The following is a 15,921-nucleotide window of genomic DNA, read 5'->3' as shown; positions in this document are numbered from 1 at the left end:
TGAACGCAGAGTTGACTAAAGCTGTCGAAGCAGTTTGATCAAACGAGTCAGAGTTTAAGACACTTGGTAATAATGCAGATGTTTTGGTAATAATCTTATGCTTCTAAACTAAACAATAAAGTGTGTGTGTGTGTGTGTGTGTGTGTGTGTGTGTGTGTGTGTGTGTGTGTGTGTGTGTGTGTGTGTGCATCTTGGGGGCGGAGGGGGGAGGTGGGGGTCTCTACACAGCTGGAAAGTGCCGGTATAACTTGATTCCAATAAAGCAAACGATAGTTTTACCAAATTTACAAGATTATAGAGATAAAAAATACAGATTTATAGAGCTTAGCAAAAGTGAAAGCACGCGAATCTGACGTACACTGCCGCGTTATGGGCGTAGACGTATAAGAGAATGTATAGCCACGTTATCTGTAGAAAACAATCAGAGCGCGACTGTGGGTTACTTTACATTTATTTTTCCGCCTGTGCGCGTCCTCCATCACGTTCTATACTGGGAACACGATGTTACAGTATGCAACGCTGACATGAAGCAAGGGAGGGGCTGCTGCAAACTACGCTGATAGAATGAATGTAAAGAGCCTAAAGAACACTTCCTGTTGATGCAAAAATTGCAGCAGCAACTGTCTGACACATCTGGACTAGAGAGGGGGGGAGGCCTGGCTGTAGCGTTAGCGAACCACTGAAGGGAATGGACAACGTTTAATGCTAATCTGCAAGACGGTGAGTTTGGTGGACTTAAGATCTGGCATGGACTGGTGACCATAAATACGCTTGTAAAGTCGGCTCTTCTGTGCTCTCGCAGTGTGAATAATGAGGAGTTATTACCCGCGACCGCTAGCAACTAATTGCTAGTTAACGTTAGCTCCTAGCTAGCACTGGTCGCTACTGAGCGGTTGCTCCTAAAGCTAGTTCTGTTAGCATAAGCTAACTAGCATGATACCGCTTTCATATGACAGCCTACATAGTTTGTGCCCGTGTTCGACGTTGTTGCCTAGTTAAATCGTGTGAGGGTGTCAAGCTTTTTTAAAGCCACAGAAAACGTGTTCAGCTCGTTAGCTTACACAGGAATAAAGTCTCTTTGAAAGTTATGTATTTTTTTCTGGAATAAAGCTCGATTCTAGGGTAGCTAATGTGGCTAGTTAGCCGCTGCTTGAGCGGTGCTTGATACTTTTGGATGTCTCGGCCCGGTGAACTGAAGCAAATTTGTAACCCACCTTAATCTAACTAGAAGATACCGCAGAAGTGAGAAGCAGGGGAGATGTAAACAGAAAGCCGGTGGCTGTAAATTGTCAAGCTAGCGCTAACATTAGCTGCTCCGCAGAGTAGACCCCCCCCCCCCCCAAATCAGTAACTATCAACGAAGCGTTTGCATTAAAGTTTGAGACACCCTGCATTGGCTCCGCAATGGAAAGACATGCATGTGCGGTTAGATAGGCGCTGCATGCTAATATTCTCCCATGCACAAACCAGGGTGACACAGGTAAAGGGAGCTCATAATAAGTTAACGCACCAAATTAGCTGTAACGGTACGATTTATTTTTAACCCTATTGTTCGTTCCCAGGGTGGCATCGGTCCCCCATTTATTTTACATATCAGATAGTAGCCTGCATCTAATTTCGTTTTCATAAGGCAGGTTTTAAACATAAAGACTAAAGAACATATCAATGTAGCAGGGCTCTTTGGAAAAGTCGGTGCCTACTAACTCATAGTGATGTTACAACTGTGAAGGGCAAAGTGCAGAGACATCATGGCGAGCTGTCAGACACATTATAAGGAATACCTGGGTTCATTGTCACCAAGCACTTGTGCTTATTGCTGTTGTCTTATATTTTCCATTTAAATGTGTTGATAATTTACAAAGAAACCACCAACTTGTGTTATTCGTTAATAACTATATCGGAAAACAGTAGTAATATCATATATATTACGAGTCATGTTAGATCAGAGTGGGACTAATACAGTTAAGAGTTGGCAATATGGTTTAAACCCGCCCAACTGTCCGCTTTTGTTTTTTGTTTTTTTTGCTTTGCTTTCTGTTTTGGAGAAGCAGCAATATTGCGTTATGAAACACAAGACAGTTAGCAGGAGAGTTAGCTGTGTACATTGTTATATGCTAAAACAGCTCTGTGTTGTAACCTGGTCATTTAGAAGATTATTGGGGCAATATAGTGACTGCCTGTAGTAATTTTGTCTGTTTCAGTTACATTACAGTGCCATGCAAATTTCAAAATAATAATAATTTCTCCACTGTGTTTTTGTCATGATTTGTGATGTTTATCTCTCAATTCTTTATATAAATGTTACTGTGTTGATGTTCTTTTATATTATAACCTAAACTCTAATATTTTCTCATGCATTTCCTTAAATTGTCTTATTAAATTGTACAGTATTTATAACAAAGTAAAATGTAGACATTCGATAACTGCTTTGCTACCATCAGTAGTTGTAACAGTGTAAGATTTGCTCCAGGTATAAATACAGTGTAGTGAAGTGATGGCTCAGCTAATTGCTGCTGGTCATTAAAAGTGCTGTTCATATGATGTAGAAAATTTGTCAGGGAATGCGTGACAACTGATCCAGAAAAGGAAAAGTCATAAAGTATTGTTGTTTGTGTGAACTGGGTTGCCCTTTAACTAAACCTGGCACAAACAGTTTGTGCAAATTTTACTGGACAAGGTTGTGTGTGGATCAATAATTGTTGTAACACTGCAATAGCGATAAAGATTATACTGCTTGAAACCCTGTTTATTCCCCCCTAAATGATGACGCCTTTGTAAGGAAAATGCATTTGTGGGTTGAGCTGCTGAGTCAAGGATGTTGGTTGCACCCATGAAAAACTTGACAGAGTGGTTTTTATCATAGACTACCTCCAGAATTTGGGAATGGAGAGGGTTGAATGGGCTTCCTGCAGTCCTGACCCGAATCCCGTTAAACAATTGTGTGATAAACCTGGGTGTGCAGTTTGCGCTAGAGTGATCAACACAGCCCCTCTAGCTCACCAATGCTGGTTTAAGCATGGGATGCCATCCGACAGCAATGTGTAATCAAGTTGGTCACCAGCATTAGGAGTGGGTGGCAGGCTGTTCTGGCTATGTATGGTTCTTCCAGGTGCTACTGAGACCCCAGTTTGTTGAATTAAGCCCCTTTTCCATTAGGATCGACTTGGCACAGTTTGCCATGGTTTCCAGGGTTTTCCATTAGGTCCAAGTACCTGGTACCAGGTAATTTTTTAGTACCTGCTTGGCCAGGTTTCCAGGGAATCCAAGCAGGTTCTAAAATGTCACGTCGTCAGACTGCACCAATTAGCTGGTCAGTAGTGTCACTAGGATGAGTCATGAGAGCGTCTAGTTGACGAAAATCAAAACCGCCATTTTTGTTTTCCGTGAGTCTGATGAAAAGCCACAGACCAAACACCAGGTATGTTCTTGCCTTGACATCCACCTTTTTTGTAACATTCCTGTCGCATATTAACTATGTCGCGGCACGCTCCTACACGTTGCCATGATAATGACCGCACGAATCAGGAGGCACTAAATTATAATGGAAAACCAGTTGATCTGAGAGGAGTCGAGTCCATCCAAGTAGGTACTAATTTAAAATGGGCTTTAATGAATTGTAGAACTGCCAATAACTCTCATTTCTTCATATTTTAATAATCCAATCTAATAAACAACACCAAACAAGAGTCAATTACAGAATAAGCTGTTTGGCACTGGCAGAGAAGATTTGCCAAGTTTTTCATGGATGCAACGCCTATACTTATCTCTGCTGCTCAACCCAAAAATTCATTTTCTATAGGAACATGGCACCATTTAAGAGGAAATAAGCAAACTTTCCAAAATTACAAGATGTATTACTGTATTGTTACAGTAAAGAATTAATCGACTAAACACAAATATCCTTACCTTTTGTGCTAAGGTTAGTTACTCCTAACTAAATTCTTCAGCTGCTGCTTGTAGTGAATGCATATGATGAAAAAGGAACGATAACATTAACCTCCTCGTATGTTATCTAGAATCTTATCTTTGGGGAGCACACTGTCACCAACAAGTCATGTGAATGCTTACATTGCTGTATGATTGTGTTAGTCAATTGTTCCTCATTAGTGGTTTATGAATGTAAGTACTTTGTGTGTGTGTGTGGGGGAGTGCAGTAAGATTATAGATATGGATGGTTTCTACTATAAAGTTTTCCACTGTGTTCATCTCATAAGCATGTGAGTAGGCAGAAACGAAGGATGAGCATTTTCTTGAATTCCACTTATGTACTGCAAACAAATTTAATAAGCGAAGACACCCAAAGGCTAAGCATCCAATATTTAGCTCTGCTTTCTGATATTTTACTAAGCCTTAACGTTTTTCAGAATGTGCCTTATTTTCACTCCTAAGAGTCTCACATCGTACCCTCCCCTAGGTGTATCACAATCTAGTTTACTTTTGTGTGTGTGTGTGTGTGTGTGTGTGTGTGTGTGTGTGTATGTGTGTGTATGTGTATATATATATATATATATATATATATATATATATATATATATATATATATATAAAATATATATATATTTTTTTTAATCTCATTAAAAATGCTCCCCGAGCCTTTTGCTTGTGAGGCACTTCTGTCCTGATGTTGAAGAAAGCATACAGTGTTTGCCTGCTGACTTAGACTTTCAGTGAAATGGCAGCATTTTAGAATCCAAACTTTGTGTGACATCTTTCCATCACTGTTACGCTGATGTTTTGGTTATGTAAAATATCCCTTTCTTTTTTACCTGCCTACATGAAGCAGCTGTATCAGATTGGTCTATTACCAGACAAGGAACTTGAGCCACAGATGTAATTTTTGAGCTGAGTTTAAACATTTTCAGCTTTCCCATGTGAGCCAAGCATGTGACCCTCACTCAGCATGTGCATCTCAACTACTGAGCATGCATTCTTTGGCTGCCCTTCCACTTGGCTCCTTCTCACATGCATGCTGTTGGCAGCCATTGCTAGAATCTTTTTTTTTTTTTTTTTTTGCGCATGTGTATGAAGATGTTGTATTTGAATGCTGCCTATGGAGGAAGTGAAACTAATGCATGTCTGCTTTAGGGTTCTTTATGTTTTGTTACCACTTCTCCTTTCCTAAACCAGGATCACGACATATGGTTTGTTGGACAGGTGTCTTGGCACGCTTTGGCAACTAGATAAAGTGTTCCCAAAGTGCTGACAGGGACTAAATGCACAGAAGATCATGCTGAATTGCCAGCAAGGGGGCAGGAGGGATGGAGGAGGTGCAGAGGGATAGATTATTTAAGGGCAGATGGAGTTGAGAGGGAGGAAGTCTATTCTGGAGAACTGACACACCAGTTAAGGTTTGCAAGATAAATGTATTCGCTTTTACAAACAGAAGTGTTCCCAGTGTTGTTTAACTAGTTTGTCTAGGAAGGCAGGATTTCCATTTGTTGATACTTTTTAATCCACCTTAAATCAATATATTATTGTTGAAGCTTAGTGTGCCAGTTGTCAACATTGGCCCCTCCACTTTGATGGGGGCATGAAAGTGAAACCCTGAAAGTTGCAACTTTTAGGTTGTAAACCTTTTAATTTAGCTATTGGAGGTATGCTCATCAAGAAAGAACAGCTCAAACAGCAAATTTAAAAGACGGCGTACTTCCTCATGCTCATGTTAGGTATGAAAAAAGGTTTTTCTTTTTAAGAACGGTTATCTTGCGCTCATCTTCCAGGCAGAACCAGATTTTCTTCTTTCTCTGCCAAACAAGGTATACACATATCTTTATGGCACGACTAACTGCCTGATATAGCACAATGCAGTCAGTGTATGCGGGACACAGGAACATAATCTCTCTATCACTTTCATTTCTTAGAGTTACTTTACTTTCAACTCCCTCTTTACTAGCAGCAGCGAGTAAGTAGTAAATGTAAGGAAGTTTAAAGACATTAAACTATAGGATAAAGCATGGGAAACTGAAATTCTCTATTCAATAATAATTACACTTTATTAACTTTACATGTTGCCTTCCAAGAAAATTACCAAGATATCCAGCACTCCTACTTTACACTACTATGGACTATACAGTACTTGAGCAGCTCCCTAGAAGTAAATGTAGACATTATTGCCTAATTGTCCACCAGACTCTGGTAGGCAACTTTGGTCAAAAATGGAAGCAGTTTTGAACAAAATGTTTTTAAATTAACGTCAACCAGTTTTCGAGATTCAAAATTCATAGCTGATTCAGCAAGTTGCCCATTTCCTAAGGTATTTCCACTATTGTGTTTGAGTGTTGTTATGATGTTGTTTTCTTGAAAAACTGTCTCTGGTCTGTGTTTGACTTTACTTTCGATATATACCTCTCCTTGTTTCACCAGAGCACATTTTTCCAGAAAGTGTGATGTTGTATTTACTGTCAGGCCTTAGTTTGCAAGGGCTGTTACCTAGCTTGCTTCCCATGCAGGTCAAGTGCATTGTGTCGCTTTATAACTGTAAATGCATGTCAGCAGAGCAGCAAGTCTGGACAAACTGGCAGCCGTTTGAGCTCACTTGTAGCCGTTTGTACTTACAGTGAAATGACTTTTTTTCAAATGACTTGAAGCTCTTCTCTGAGGTTTTTACGTAATTATTTTCTGAAGATTTTAGAGAGCTTTTGAGATCTTCCCATGATAATGCTACATTCTTCAGAGCTGAAAGAATGAAATCAGATTCCACATTGTTCATTTTCAAAGCACCTACCATCCAGACATTACTTCAAAAACATGGTTTCATCTCATTGTCTTCTTTTGACCATATCTGTTGAAATGAATTGTTTGTTTGGTGGTTTATCTGCAACTGAGCAGTACAGTTGCAAGTGCTCTGGCCAGGACTAACTTCCCTTCATCATAATTACTGACATTTGGGATCTTTTTGGTGTCTGTCCATCTGGGTTTTAGATATACATTTACAGTAGGCTCAGGTGTTGTCAACAACTGTAGTCTCTTATCTTCTCTCTGCTTCACATGTCCTACTGCACTAATGTCTAGAGCTGGGCGATATATCGAGTTTTTAAAACATATCGATATATTTTTATACGAGATATAAGATGTGACAATATCCTTTATATCGATATAGTCTATGTTACGTTATAATTATAGTTGTGGAGCCGCAAGTTTGCCTCTCTTTCGTCCACTTTTGTCTCTACGCAACGTTACTCCGCCTCGCCTTCACTGAAGACAACTCCCCCTCCTCCCCCATCGCTTCACATGCAGGCAGCGACAAGACGGACACGGCAAATCTCCGTTAACGAGTTACTGCGCATCGCCCCATGCGTGGGGCTGGACGGCGTCAACGTGCTAACGAGCTAAACATGCTAACGAGCTAACAGCGCTAACCCTAAAATCCTTTCATTCTCTCAAAAGTTGATAGCGCGCCTTATGTATGAATTCTGGTTGTGCTTGATGGCCGCGAACTGATTTTATGTGGTACACGGCGCTCAGCAATCTGTCAAAAATGTTTGAGTACGAGCTGCACCGCTTGATAGATTGTCGGCGCATTACGGCTACCGAGGAGCTTCGCGGAGTGATATGTACTGTGCATCAACGTAATATTACCGTATTGTGTGTGTATAAGGACCATAAATGGCACCTGTAAGAGACGTGGTTATGAAGCGGATTTCAAACTCCAGGCTATCAGTCACACAGTAAAACTTGGGAACAGAGCAGCTGTGAAATCTGTCTGTCTTTGTTATTACGCTCAGCGTCTTTTAGTTTACATTTTGACTGCACAATTGTGAGCTCTTTGTTTAGCACAAAAACAACCTTGTTTTCTTTTATTTATGGAGCATTATTATTTAATGAATGCTCATAATTTAATTTTGAGTAATTTTTCATGTACATCTGTGCTGTATGTTAATAAAAGTGCCTGTGTGACATCTGGGACACAGCTTTGACTAAGAACTCTCTTTTTGTTCTTACTTTATGGCTTAAAAAAAAAAATCGAGATATATATCTTATATCGCCATCCAGCTAAAAAATATCGAGATATGAATTTTGGGTCATATCGCCCAGCCCTACTAATGTCCAAGAAATTGATAGAACGTTCTTAGAGGAGACGTTCCCAAATTGAAACTAAAGCGAGTTGATGTGTCATCCACAGCACAGACTGGGAAAACCTGACAGAGGATTATCTAACAGTCACATCAGAAGAAATAAATGGTAAATGGACTGGTTCTTATATAGCACTTTTCTACTCAAACACTCAAAACACTCCATAAAACATGCCTCATTCATCCAGAGTTTCTTTCTACACCTAAGTGTGTTCAATCTAAAATTCACAACCATTCACACTACACTGAACAACTTGGAGAGCAACTTGGGGTTCGTATCTTGCCCAAGGATACTTTAGCCAGCAGACTGGATTATTCAGGTTTTGAACCACCGACTTTCCGATTAGTAGGTAACCTGCTTTACCTCGTGATCCACAGCCAACCCAAAGCCATGGCTGAGAATCTAATAATTGCCTCGTTGCTGTAATTTATTGCAGGGGCACTGTTTTGGCAAAAATTTAAGTGAGCTACGTGGTTCAACCAAGCATCTTTTTTCACATTGTATTAAGCACTCAGTTTGTGCTGCTTTTAAACAGCATGTGTGTGCACATACAGGTTGAGAAATGGCTATTAAGAAATGGCTTTGGTAAGGTACCGAAGTTAAAATTTGACATGTCACAATCAGTCCAGCAACTGGCAGTGACAGTTGCATTCCTAGACAACCGTGTGTGTGTACATGCAGTGCAACCAAAAACCAACTGGTAGTCAATTCATCCAGTTGCCTGTAGCAGATATATTAGTCTATATATTAGTATTATATTATATTATATATTAATCACCCTAATGCATATGTAATTAACACAATTATTATTCACATATTCATGTTGGTGGTTAATGCCAATGAGAAAAGCATAAAATCTTGAATGTTTGAAGGTTGTTAGGGTAAAGAGTGAACTTGAAAGAAATTGGAATCTATCCATCCATTTTCTCCTGCTTGTTTGATAGTGGAGTTCATTTTTTGTCAAATTTTAAAAATGCTTTGAGGAGCAGTTTAAACCTACTTAACATTATAGTGTTAATGAAGGTATGATTTAGTGCAGGGCTTGAATGACATGGCATTAGTTTCTGCACAAAGCTGAGTGTATACATGGCCCAGTGCTTTTTTGTACCTTGAAGCTATTAAAATGTTGCAGTTTAATATGACAACATCTGATATTTTGTCTTTTTTCTTCTCCCATCAGGCTGTCAACAAACTGGAGAAACGTATACAAGAAATGGACGACGGCAGCTACTTCGAGTTTGATGTGCCGGAGTTCAGCAACACTGTTCTGACCCAACTCAATGAGTTGCGGCTGCAAGGGAAGCTGTGCGACATCATTGTTCACGTTCAGGGCCAGCCCTTTCGAGCCCACAAGGCCGTGCTGGCAGCTAGTTCACCCTACTTCCGTGACCACTCAGCTTTGAGCACCATGAGTGGCCTTTCCATTTCAGTCATCAAAAGCCCTGAGGTGTTTGAACAGCTTCTTGCTTTCTGCTACACAGGTCACATGTCCCTGCAGCTCAAAGATATTATCAGTTTTCTCACCGCTGCCAGCTTTCTGCAAATGCAGGCAATCATTGACAAGTGCACCCAAATCCTGGAGAGCCTCCATTCCAAGATCAGCCTCCCAGTTAGTGTCAGCAGCCCAGAGAAAGACAGCTTGCAGACTAGCCGCAACGGGGTCAATGACAGCAACCTCTTCATAAATCCCACCCAGATCTCCCCCCCTTACTACTCCCGACAGACTCAGGCAGGGAATGAAGTGCGCTTGGAGCTGGGAGGAAAAAGCCTGGGCCGGGTGAGACAGCAGCAAGAGGAAGGCCACTCGGATCGTGGCAGTAGTGATAGTGTGTCAGAGCACGATGCGCCCGTGGAGGGAGAAACAGAGCAAGTGGAACTGATTGGCAAAGATGGGCAAGTAACAGATGTGCATGTGAAGATAGAAAAGACCAATAGGCCCACTTATTCAGACAGTTCCTCAGCTGGTGATGATGGCTATCACACAGAGTTGGTGGATGGAGACCAGGTAGTGGCTGTCACTGTGGGCTCTTATGGTCCTGTAATCCAGCCTGCTTCCTATTCTTACTCAGGGCTGTCCTCCCCGTGCTTTGTCAACCTCAGCAACACCAGTCCTTCCCGCTCCATTCTCAGTGGCTTCAGAGGTGGCCGAGCCAGGGCAAAGCGCCCGTTGGCTATCCCCGCAGGGGTGCTGAGTCATATTAAACCAGGCTCAGACGATGGCGAATCAACTGTGGGACCCACAGGGTTGGAGAACGATGTGCGAGAACGTAGCCTACGGAGCCAGTGGTACCCTTACAATGAGAGACTCATTTGCATCTACTGTGGAAAGACCTTCAATCAGAAAGGGAGCCTGGACCGCCACATGCGCCTGCACATGGGAATCACCCCATTTGTTTGTAAATTCTGTGGCAAGAAGTACACAAGGAAAGACCAGCTGGAGTACCACATCCGTGGCCACACGGACAACAAGCCCTTTCACTGTCAGATCTGTGGGAAATGCTTCCCATTTCAGGGCACCCTTAACCAGCACCTGAGGAAGAAGCACCTGGGAGCATCAGAGGGCAGCAATCACATGGACTCTCCAGAGAGGATGGAGGGAAGCTCAGGTCAGAAGGACCAAGAAGATACGTCTGAGGGGATGGCCTTTGAGGCACAATATGCAGAAGAGGCACCAGCCAATGAAATGGAGGAGAGTTCAAAGTGCAGTCCAGAGGAGGCTCAAGCATCAAGATGTGATTTTTAGGTCCTGCTTCAGGTTAAGGAAGCTTTAAGAAATGTTTATTTCAGCGCAATTTAAAGGACTCTCCTCTTTTTGAATCAGCTCCCGCTACTATGGACCTTTCTTTCATCGAGGGTTTCTGTCAGTTTTGTGAAAGTTAGATGCTAAATACAGAGAGAAAATGGGTGCTTTATAGAAATCGGATTCTTTCAAGTAAAGGGAGTAACGACTTACTATTTTTAAGGTGGTCCCAATAATCAAGACCCCCGGATTGATTTCTCTTTTTATCTTTCCATGTTTTTTAAAACATATTTACAGAGTTATATAGGCATGTTGCAATAATTGATAATGTGAAAGCTCTGGTAAGATGCTTGTCATATCACCTTTTTACCTAACCTGTTTTTGCACATGTGGCCACAGGAGGCCACTTACACACAAGGAATGATTTTTCTGCCAGTGCAAAGCTTCGTGTGACATATCCGTTCAATACCTCATGATGCAACTACATACTCATAATAGACAGTATTTTAACTTAAATGAAACTCACCAGGTTCTACCTCATAGCCAAGAACCTACCAGGCACAGATGTGTTCAACGTTTAAAATCCGTTCTAGGTTTTTTGTACAGTATCTTATTGCCAAACCCTGTAAAGAATATTCTTTCAACACAAAGCCTTGATACTTAGGGGAAATATTCCTTGCTGATTGTATGGATTAGGGACAAAGTCCTTGTCAAATGTTTTATGGTTAGCCAGGATAACATGATTAAGAAGGTGCTATGTTATGAGTAGAAAGCTTGCTGGCCTACTTGTGTGCTATTGGGCAAATATGGAGAGCAGAGTAAGAGACATTTCTCTGTTATTTTTCAAGATAAAATTTTTTTTCTTCAAAACACTTCAGGATTTTATCTCTCATCACTACTGGAGATCTCACTCTGTCAGCCTAGGCGTGGTTTTAGATGCTGCCATCCATGTAATGGATGAATCTCATCCATACAGTGAAGTAATTTGTATTCCTCTATATCCCCTGTATGAGGTTTATTCAGAACTATTGTATATGTTTTTGTTTTTTCCTGGGGTTCCAGTTTGATACTCAGTGTCTAACAGAGGCAGGGAGTACTCATTGTAAACTCAGCACACCAGGAACAGCTCTGGATGTGTTCACCTAAATCACTATAATATACTAGTCTGAACAATATGCAAGCAGAAAGAACAAAGGAATCTCAGCCATTGTGACATGGTTTTTCTTCCATTATTTGAAAGAGCTATGGGTTTGTTTTCCATTGTGTCCTCTACAATTGGACAGTTAATCTGTGATATTCATTTTCTGCATTGTTCAGGGTCAGGTGCAGACTTGTAACACGTTTTCCTCATTTTGTCAAGCCCACTTTATGGTATTGTCAAGGTTAAGAGGTAAATGTTTTAAGAGGTAGCTGATGATCCAAAGTATCGATGCACTTTGCAGAGTTAGCAGTTTGGGTGAGTGCTGTCCCAGTAATAAAATGTGCTAATCTGTCTTAATTGTGATGATTTTTACTCTGAGTAAAAATGTCTTGAGCTTTGATGAGACTCTGCAATCACATAAATACTTTTGGCTACAAGTCACATATATGGTAACATTGCATTTTATCTATACTATTTGAATTACGGGGATGGGGTGTTGTGGGAATATAGAGATTTATTTCCATTGTGATTTAAAAATTCATATTCACATTTAAAAGGCACTTAAAAGGCCTGGTTGATGATTAGAATTTGCTAATTTAAAGCTCAGCTGGGTGGTTCCTTTTGTGCTATTTTTGCTTTCTTACTCGCCATCCAGCTGGTTAATGCCTTTATTTTTGAAGAGCACCTGCTTTATGCTTTTATTTTGTCCCAACTGGTCCATGCTGAATTTGTGTCAATGAATTGAGAATTGATTGACAATTTTATAGTTTTCATATTATTTCCTACGTTGTGTGCATTTGGTGGGAGAATCTTGTGTTTTGTTGCTTATGTCAGATTTTATATTAAGAGTGCAGTCCTTTTTATTCCTTTGAATGTGCATTCGTCGTCTTTACTCATCGACAAACCAAAATTTGGATAATTTTGCAAAATCGGTATAGCTAGCTTTTCATTGTCTTTAGTGTACGAATTTATCACAAACACTCTTAATCATCATCACCAATGTCTGTCTGTCAGCGTATACAGTACTTTTTTAGATTAATGTTTTCCAAGTCAAGTATATTTTTGTCAGCGGGCGATGTGCGCAGGGTTGCCAGCTGATCTGACCTCAACAAAATCAGTTTCTGATTCATGTTAACCTCACTACGATAATTCTTGCCCTTTATTTGAAGACAAAAAAAACAACAAGCATTTCTTCTTGGAATATTATCAGCAAGGTTTTGTGAATAGGGTACAAACTGCTAAAATATTTTTGTGCCAAAAGACAACACCAAAGACTAATAGGGGATGATTTTTTTTTTCTGGTAAATTTTGGCTGGATTGTGTAATTGAATGCTCGTTAGGAAGAATAGGTTCTTAATTTAATGTAAGACTAATTCATTGCAATTTGCAAAAGAATGTATGTTTCCCAGTTTATAACAATCACTTGTGTAGAAAATAAATAAATGAACAAGCAGAAATTAAGTAGCAGAGTCATAAATAACATAACAATACTAAGCCATAAAAACAAGGTATAAAAGTTGTGCAGTAGGTAATGTAATTGTTTAAAGCCAGTGTAAAAAAGAGAGACTGCTTCACAACAAGTGGCATCTTAAACTTAGTGCCTTGCCACAAGCTTTATGTTTTAGATTCTGGCACTTGGATTTTTGTGCCTCTTTACTTTTGGAATGGAATAAATGGAGAGATTATGATGAAATATGGCTGCATCTTTTATTGTGAAGTGGAGCCAAGAATGAATAGAAATTAAGTCATGTCATTCTTGTCCATTTTGTACTAGTCTACTTAAGCTCTGCCCCTAATTTTCACTTGCTATCACTGGATTTTTATTTTATTTTATTAATCTGTGACATGATGGGCAACTGATTTTAAAGTGTAACTGATTTTGTAGCATTTGATTACAATCAGATGAGGCAAACTTGTTCCCTGCAAGCCGCTGCCCCATAGTCAGAGGCTATACTAAATCCCCTCCTCTTTAACGACCGAGGACAATCTAATCAATGTACTGTAGTTTATGCATTTAAGTAGAGACAGGAGATGCATGAGAACAGACAGGATATTTAGCTGATAGTAAACTGAGTATTTGTGCAGAAAAATATCTTACCTACATATACTGTAGCTGAATTGCACGCTGCTCAGCCAAAAAATTGTGTACAATTGCCAATTTTTTAAAAACTTTTTTTTCCTGTCATTGATTGTGCACTTACTTTTTGTTGTTGTTTTTTGGTTAAAAGTACATACCAGTTCTATCCGATGAGTCTCCTTTATCTCTGTAGTTACCTGTTAGGGACTCAGTTATCTTAAAGGCCTCAATCACTTCTGTAAGGACCTCTCCCCTCGAATGGTGCTTTGAAATTCAGTTTTCTGTCCTCAGCAAGCAAGTCCATGTTTTTGTTGTAGGTGAACAGGGGCGTAATTGTTTAAATGTTATTCATGTATCATAGTTATGTACGTGGCAGTACACACCTACAAAAACCAACTAAACTTGATAGACACTCGAATGGACCCTCTTCGTCAGCTTGTAGTTCCACCTCGCTGAGAGCGACAGGATATGCATTTTGGGCCACAAGTATTCAAAAAGAAGTGTTTACAAGGCTGTCAGACTACTTTGTGTTTTTTTTTCTTTGTTTTTTTGATAATTTTTTTTTTTGCAAACTTGCAACTCGTCCTGTTCCTTTTGTAAGAAACTCACTTCAGGTAGTTTACAAACACTGATACAGGCTTAGAAAAGAAATCGTAAGTCTTCCATAGCTTTTCTGTCAGTTTCTGTCCACTGTGTATTTTTTTTTTTTTGAAAAAAGAGAAGCAATAACCTTTTTGAAAGTGAAAGTGGTGTATTGGGATCATCAAACCTTTTGAAATATTGGCCTGTCATGTATCAAACAAACTGAAAGTCAGGGAGCTGTTGAATTGAAGTAGGACCAGGACAATTTGATATCGATTTATTTTTTATATATTTTCTGAAACTCTGGACAGGTTGACTTCTTGTTTTTAGAAAAAAAAATATGAAAGTGAAAACGCGGTTGAAATGCTCAATTGAAAATCCAGTGGTAGTTGGTAAACTGCAACACGAGAACTGAGCGCGTGATTCAGTCATCAAACTCAGTGGCACTGTTCAGAGTTGCACCTCCAGCTGAGTGAAATAATGAAAGGGATTTTGGGCTATATAGCCACTGTTTGGGACCGGGCTCTCTGTTGCTATGTTGAAGTTCAGTGGTCTCCTTTTGCTCCTCAGGCTCCGAGACAGTAGGTGCAGTTGTTCAGGATCAGAGGGGACGTTTTCAGTCTACCTGTTGTTCCTTTTCGTTTTTGAATCCCCCCTAACTCTGCACTAGTATGTCTCTGGTTCGTGTGCATTTGGTGACAAGGCAAAAAACAACATAAAAAAAAAAAAGTAGAACTCAGGGTATATAGCATTAAAAGTGGTCTCACTGGACATACGTTCTACCATATGTCCGTAGTATAATTGTGCACTTCTCTTCAGGTGGGGAAACAAGTCCTCAGTCAGTTGTTCCCAAACATTCTGCCTCGAGGTCTCAATGAGCCCATATTTTCCACAGAGCTGAAGCATGAGGTGCATTTGAGCCCACGAACTGAACCATGATAGCAGAAATGCCTCCGCTCCTGTTTTGTCCACTCTACACACAACCTCACAACCCAACTGTGAACCTCAGAACTCTACTGTTTTGTACAACTATGAAGTAAATGAAGCTAGCTAGAGCTGATGTTGTATCTATTGCCATTTATGAATTTATTTTATAGCATGAAATAAAATATATTTATTCAAATTATATATTTTACTCATAATCATTCAGTGCTGCTTCATTTTGGTTCTTAAGCTTGTAAATTGCTTTTTTATTATATAAAAAATGTCAATAGAATAATGCGTTTGTAAAATAAAGACGCTGATTTGGCTCTGCTTTGTCTTTTTTTGTTTTGTTTTGTTTCTCTTAACTGAACTGATCTATCAGTT

The 15,921-nt window shown here is 39.9% G+C and overlaps 1 protein-coding gene across 2 annotated transcripts; it reads left to right on the top strand.

Moving 5' to 3' along the window:
- Positions 1-223: 223 nt before the first annotated feature.
- On the top strand, positions 224-11,371 carry zbtb34 (zinc finger and BTB domain containing 34). 2 transcript variants are annotated; one of them, XM_085425100.1, is made up of 3 exons: positions 224-720; positions 8,123-8,181; positions 9,254-11,371. In XM_085425100.1, exons 2-3 carry the CDS (start codon positions 8,179-8,181, stop codon positions 10,814-10,816), a joined length of 1,566 nt encoding a protein of 521 aa, XP_085281226.1. In that variant the 5' UTR covers positions 224-720; positions 8,123-8,178; the 3' UTR covers positions 10,817-11,371. The 2 variants fall into 2 exon arrangements, with proteins under 2 accessions (XP_085281226.1, XP_085281225.1); XM_085425099.1 differs by lacking the exon at positions 8,123-8,181.
- Positions 11,372-15,921: the final 4,550 nt, after the last annotated feature.

This window comes from Rhamphochromis longiceps, linkage group LG12 (genome assembly GCF_057381845.1).
Source record: "Rhamphochromis longiceps isolate RC_006_pf linkage group LG12, R_longiceps_female_GT1.1, whole genome shotgun sequence".
Taxonomy (NCBI): Eukaryota; Metazoa; Chordata; class Actinopteri; order Cichliformes; family Cichlidae; genus Rhamphochromis; species Rhamphochromis longiceps.
The sequence above is the reverse complement of the archived record's forward strand: the minus strand, read 5'-3'. Positions and strand labels throughout refer to the sequence as shown.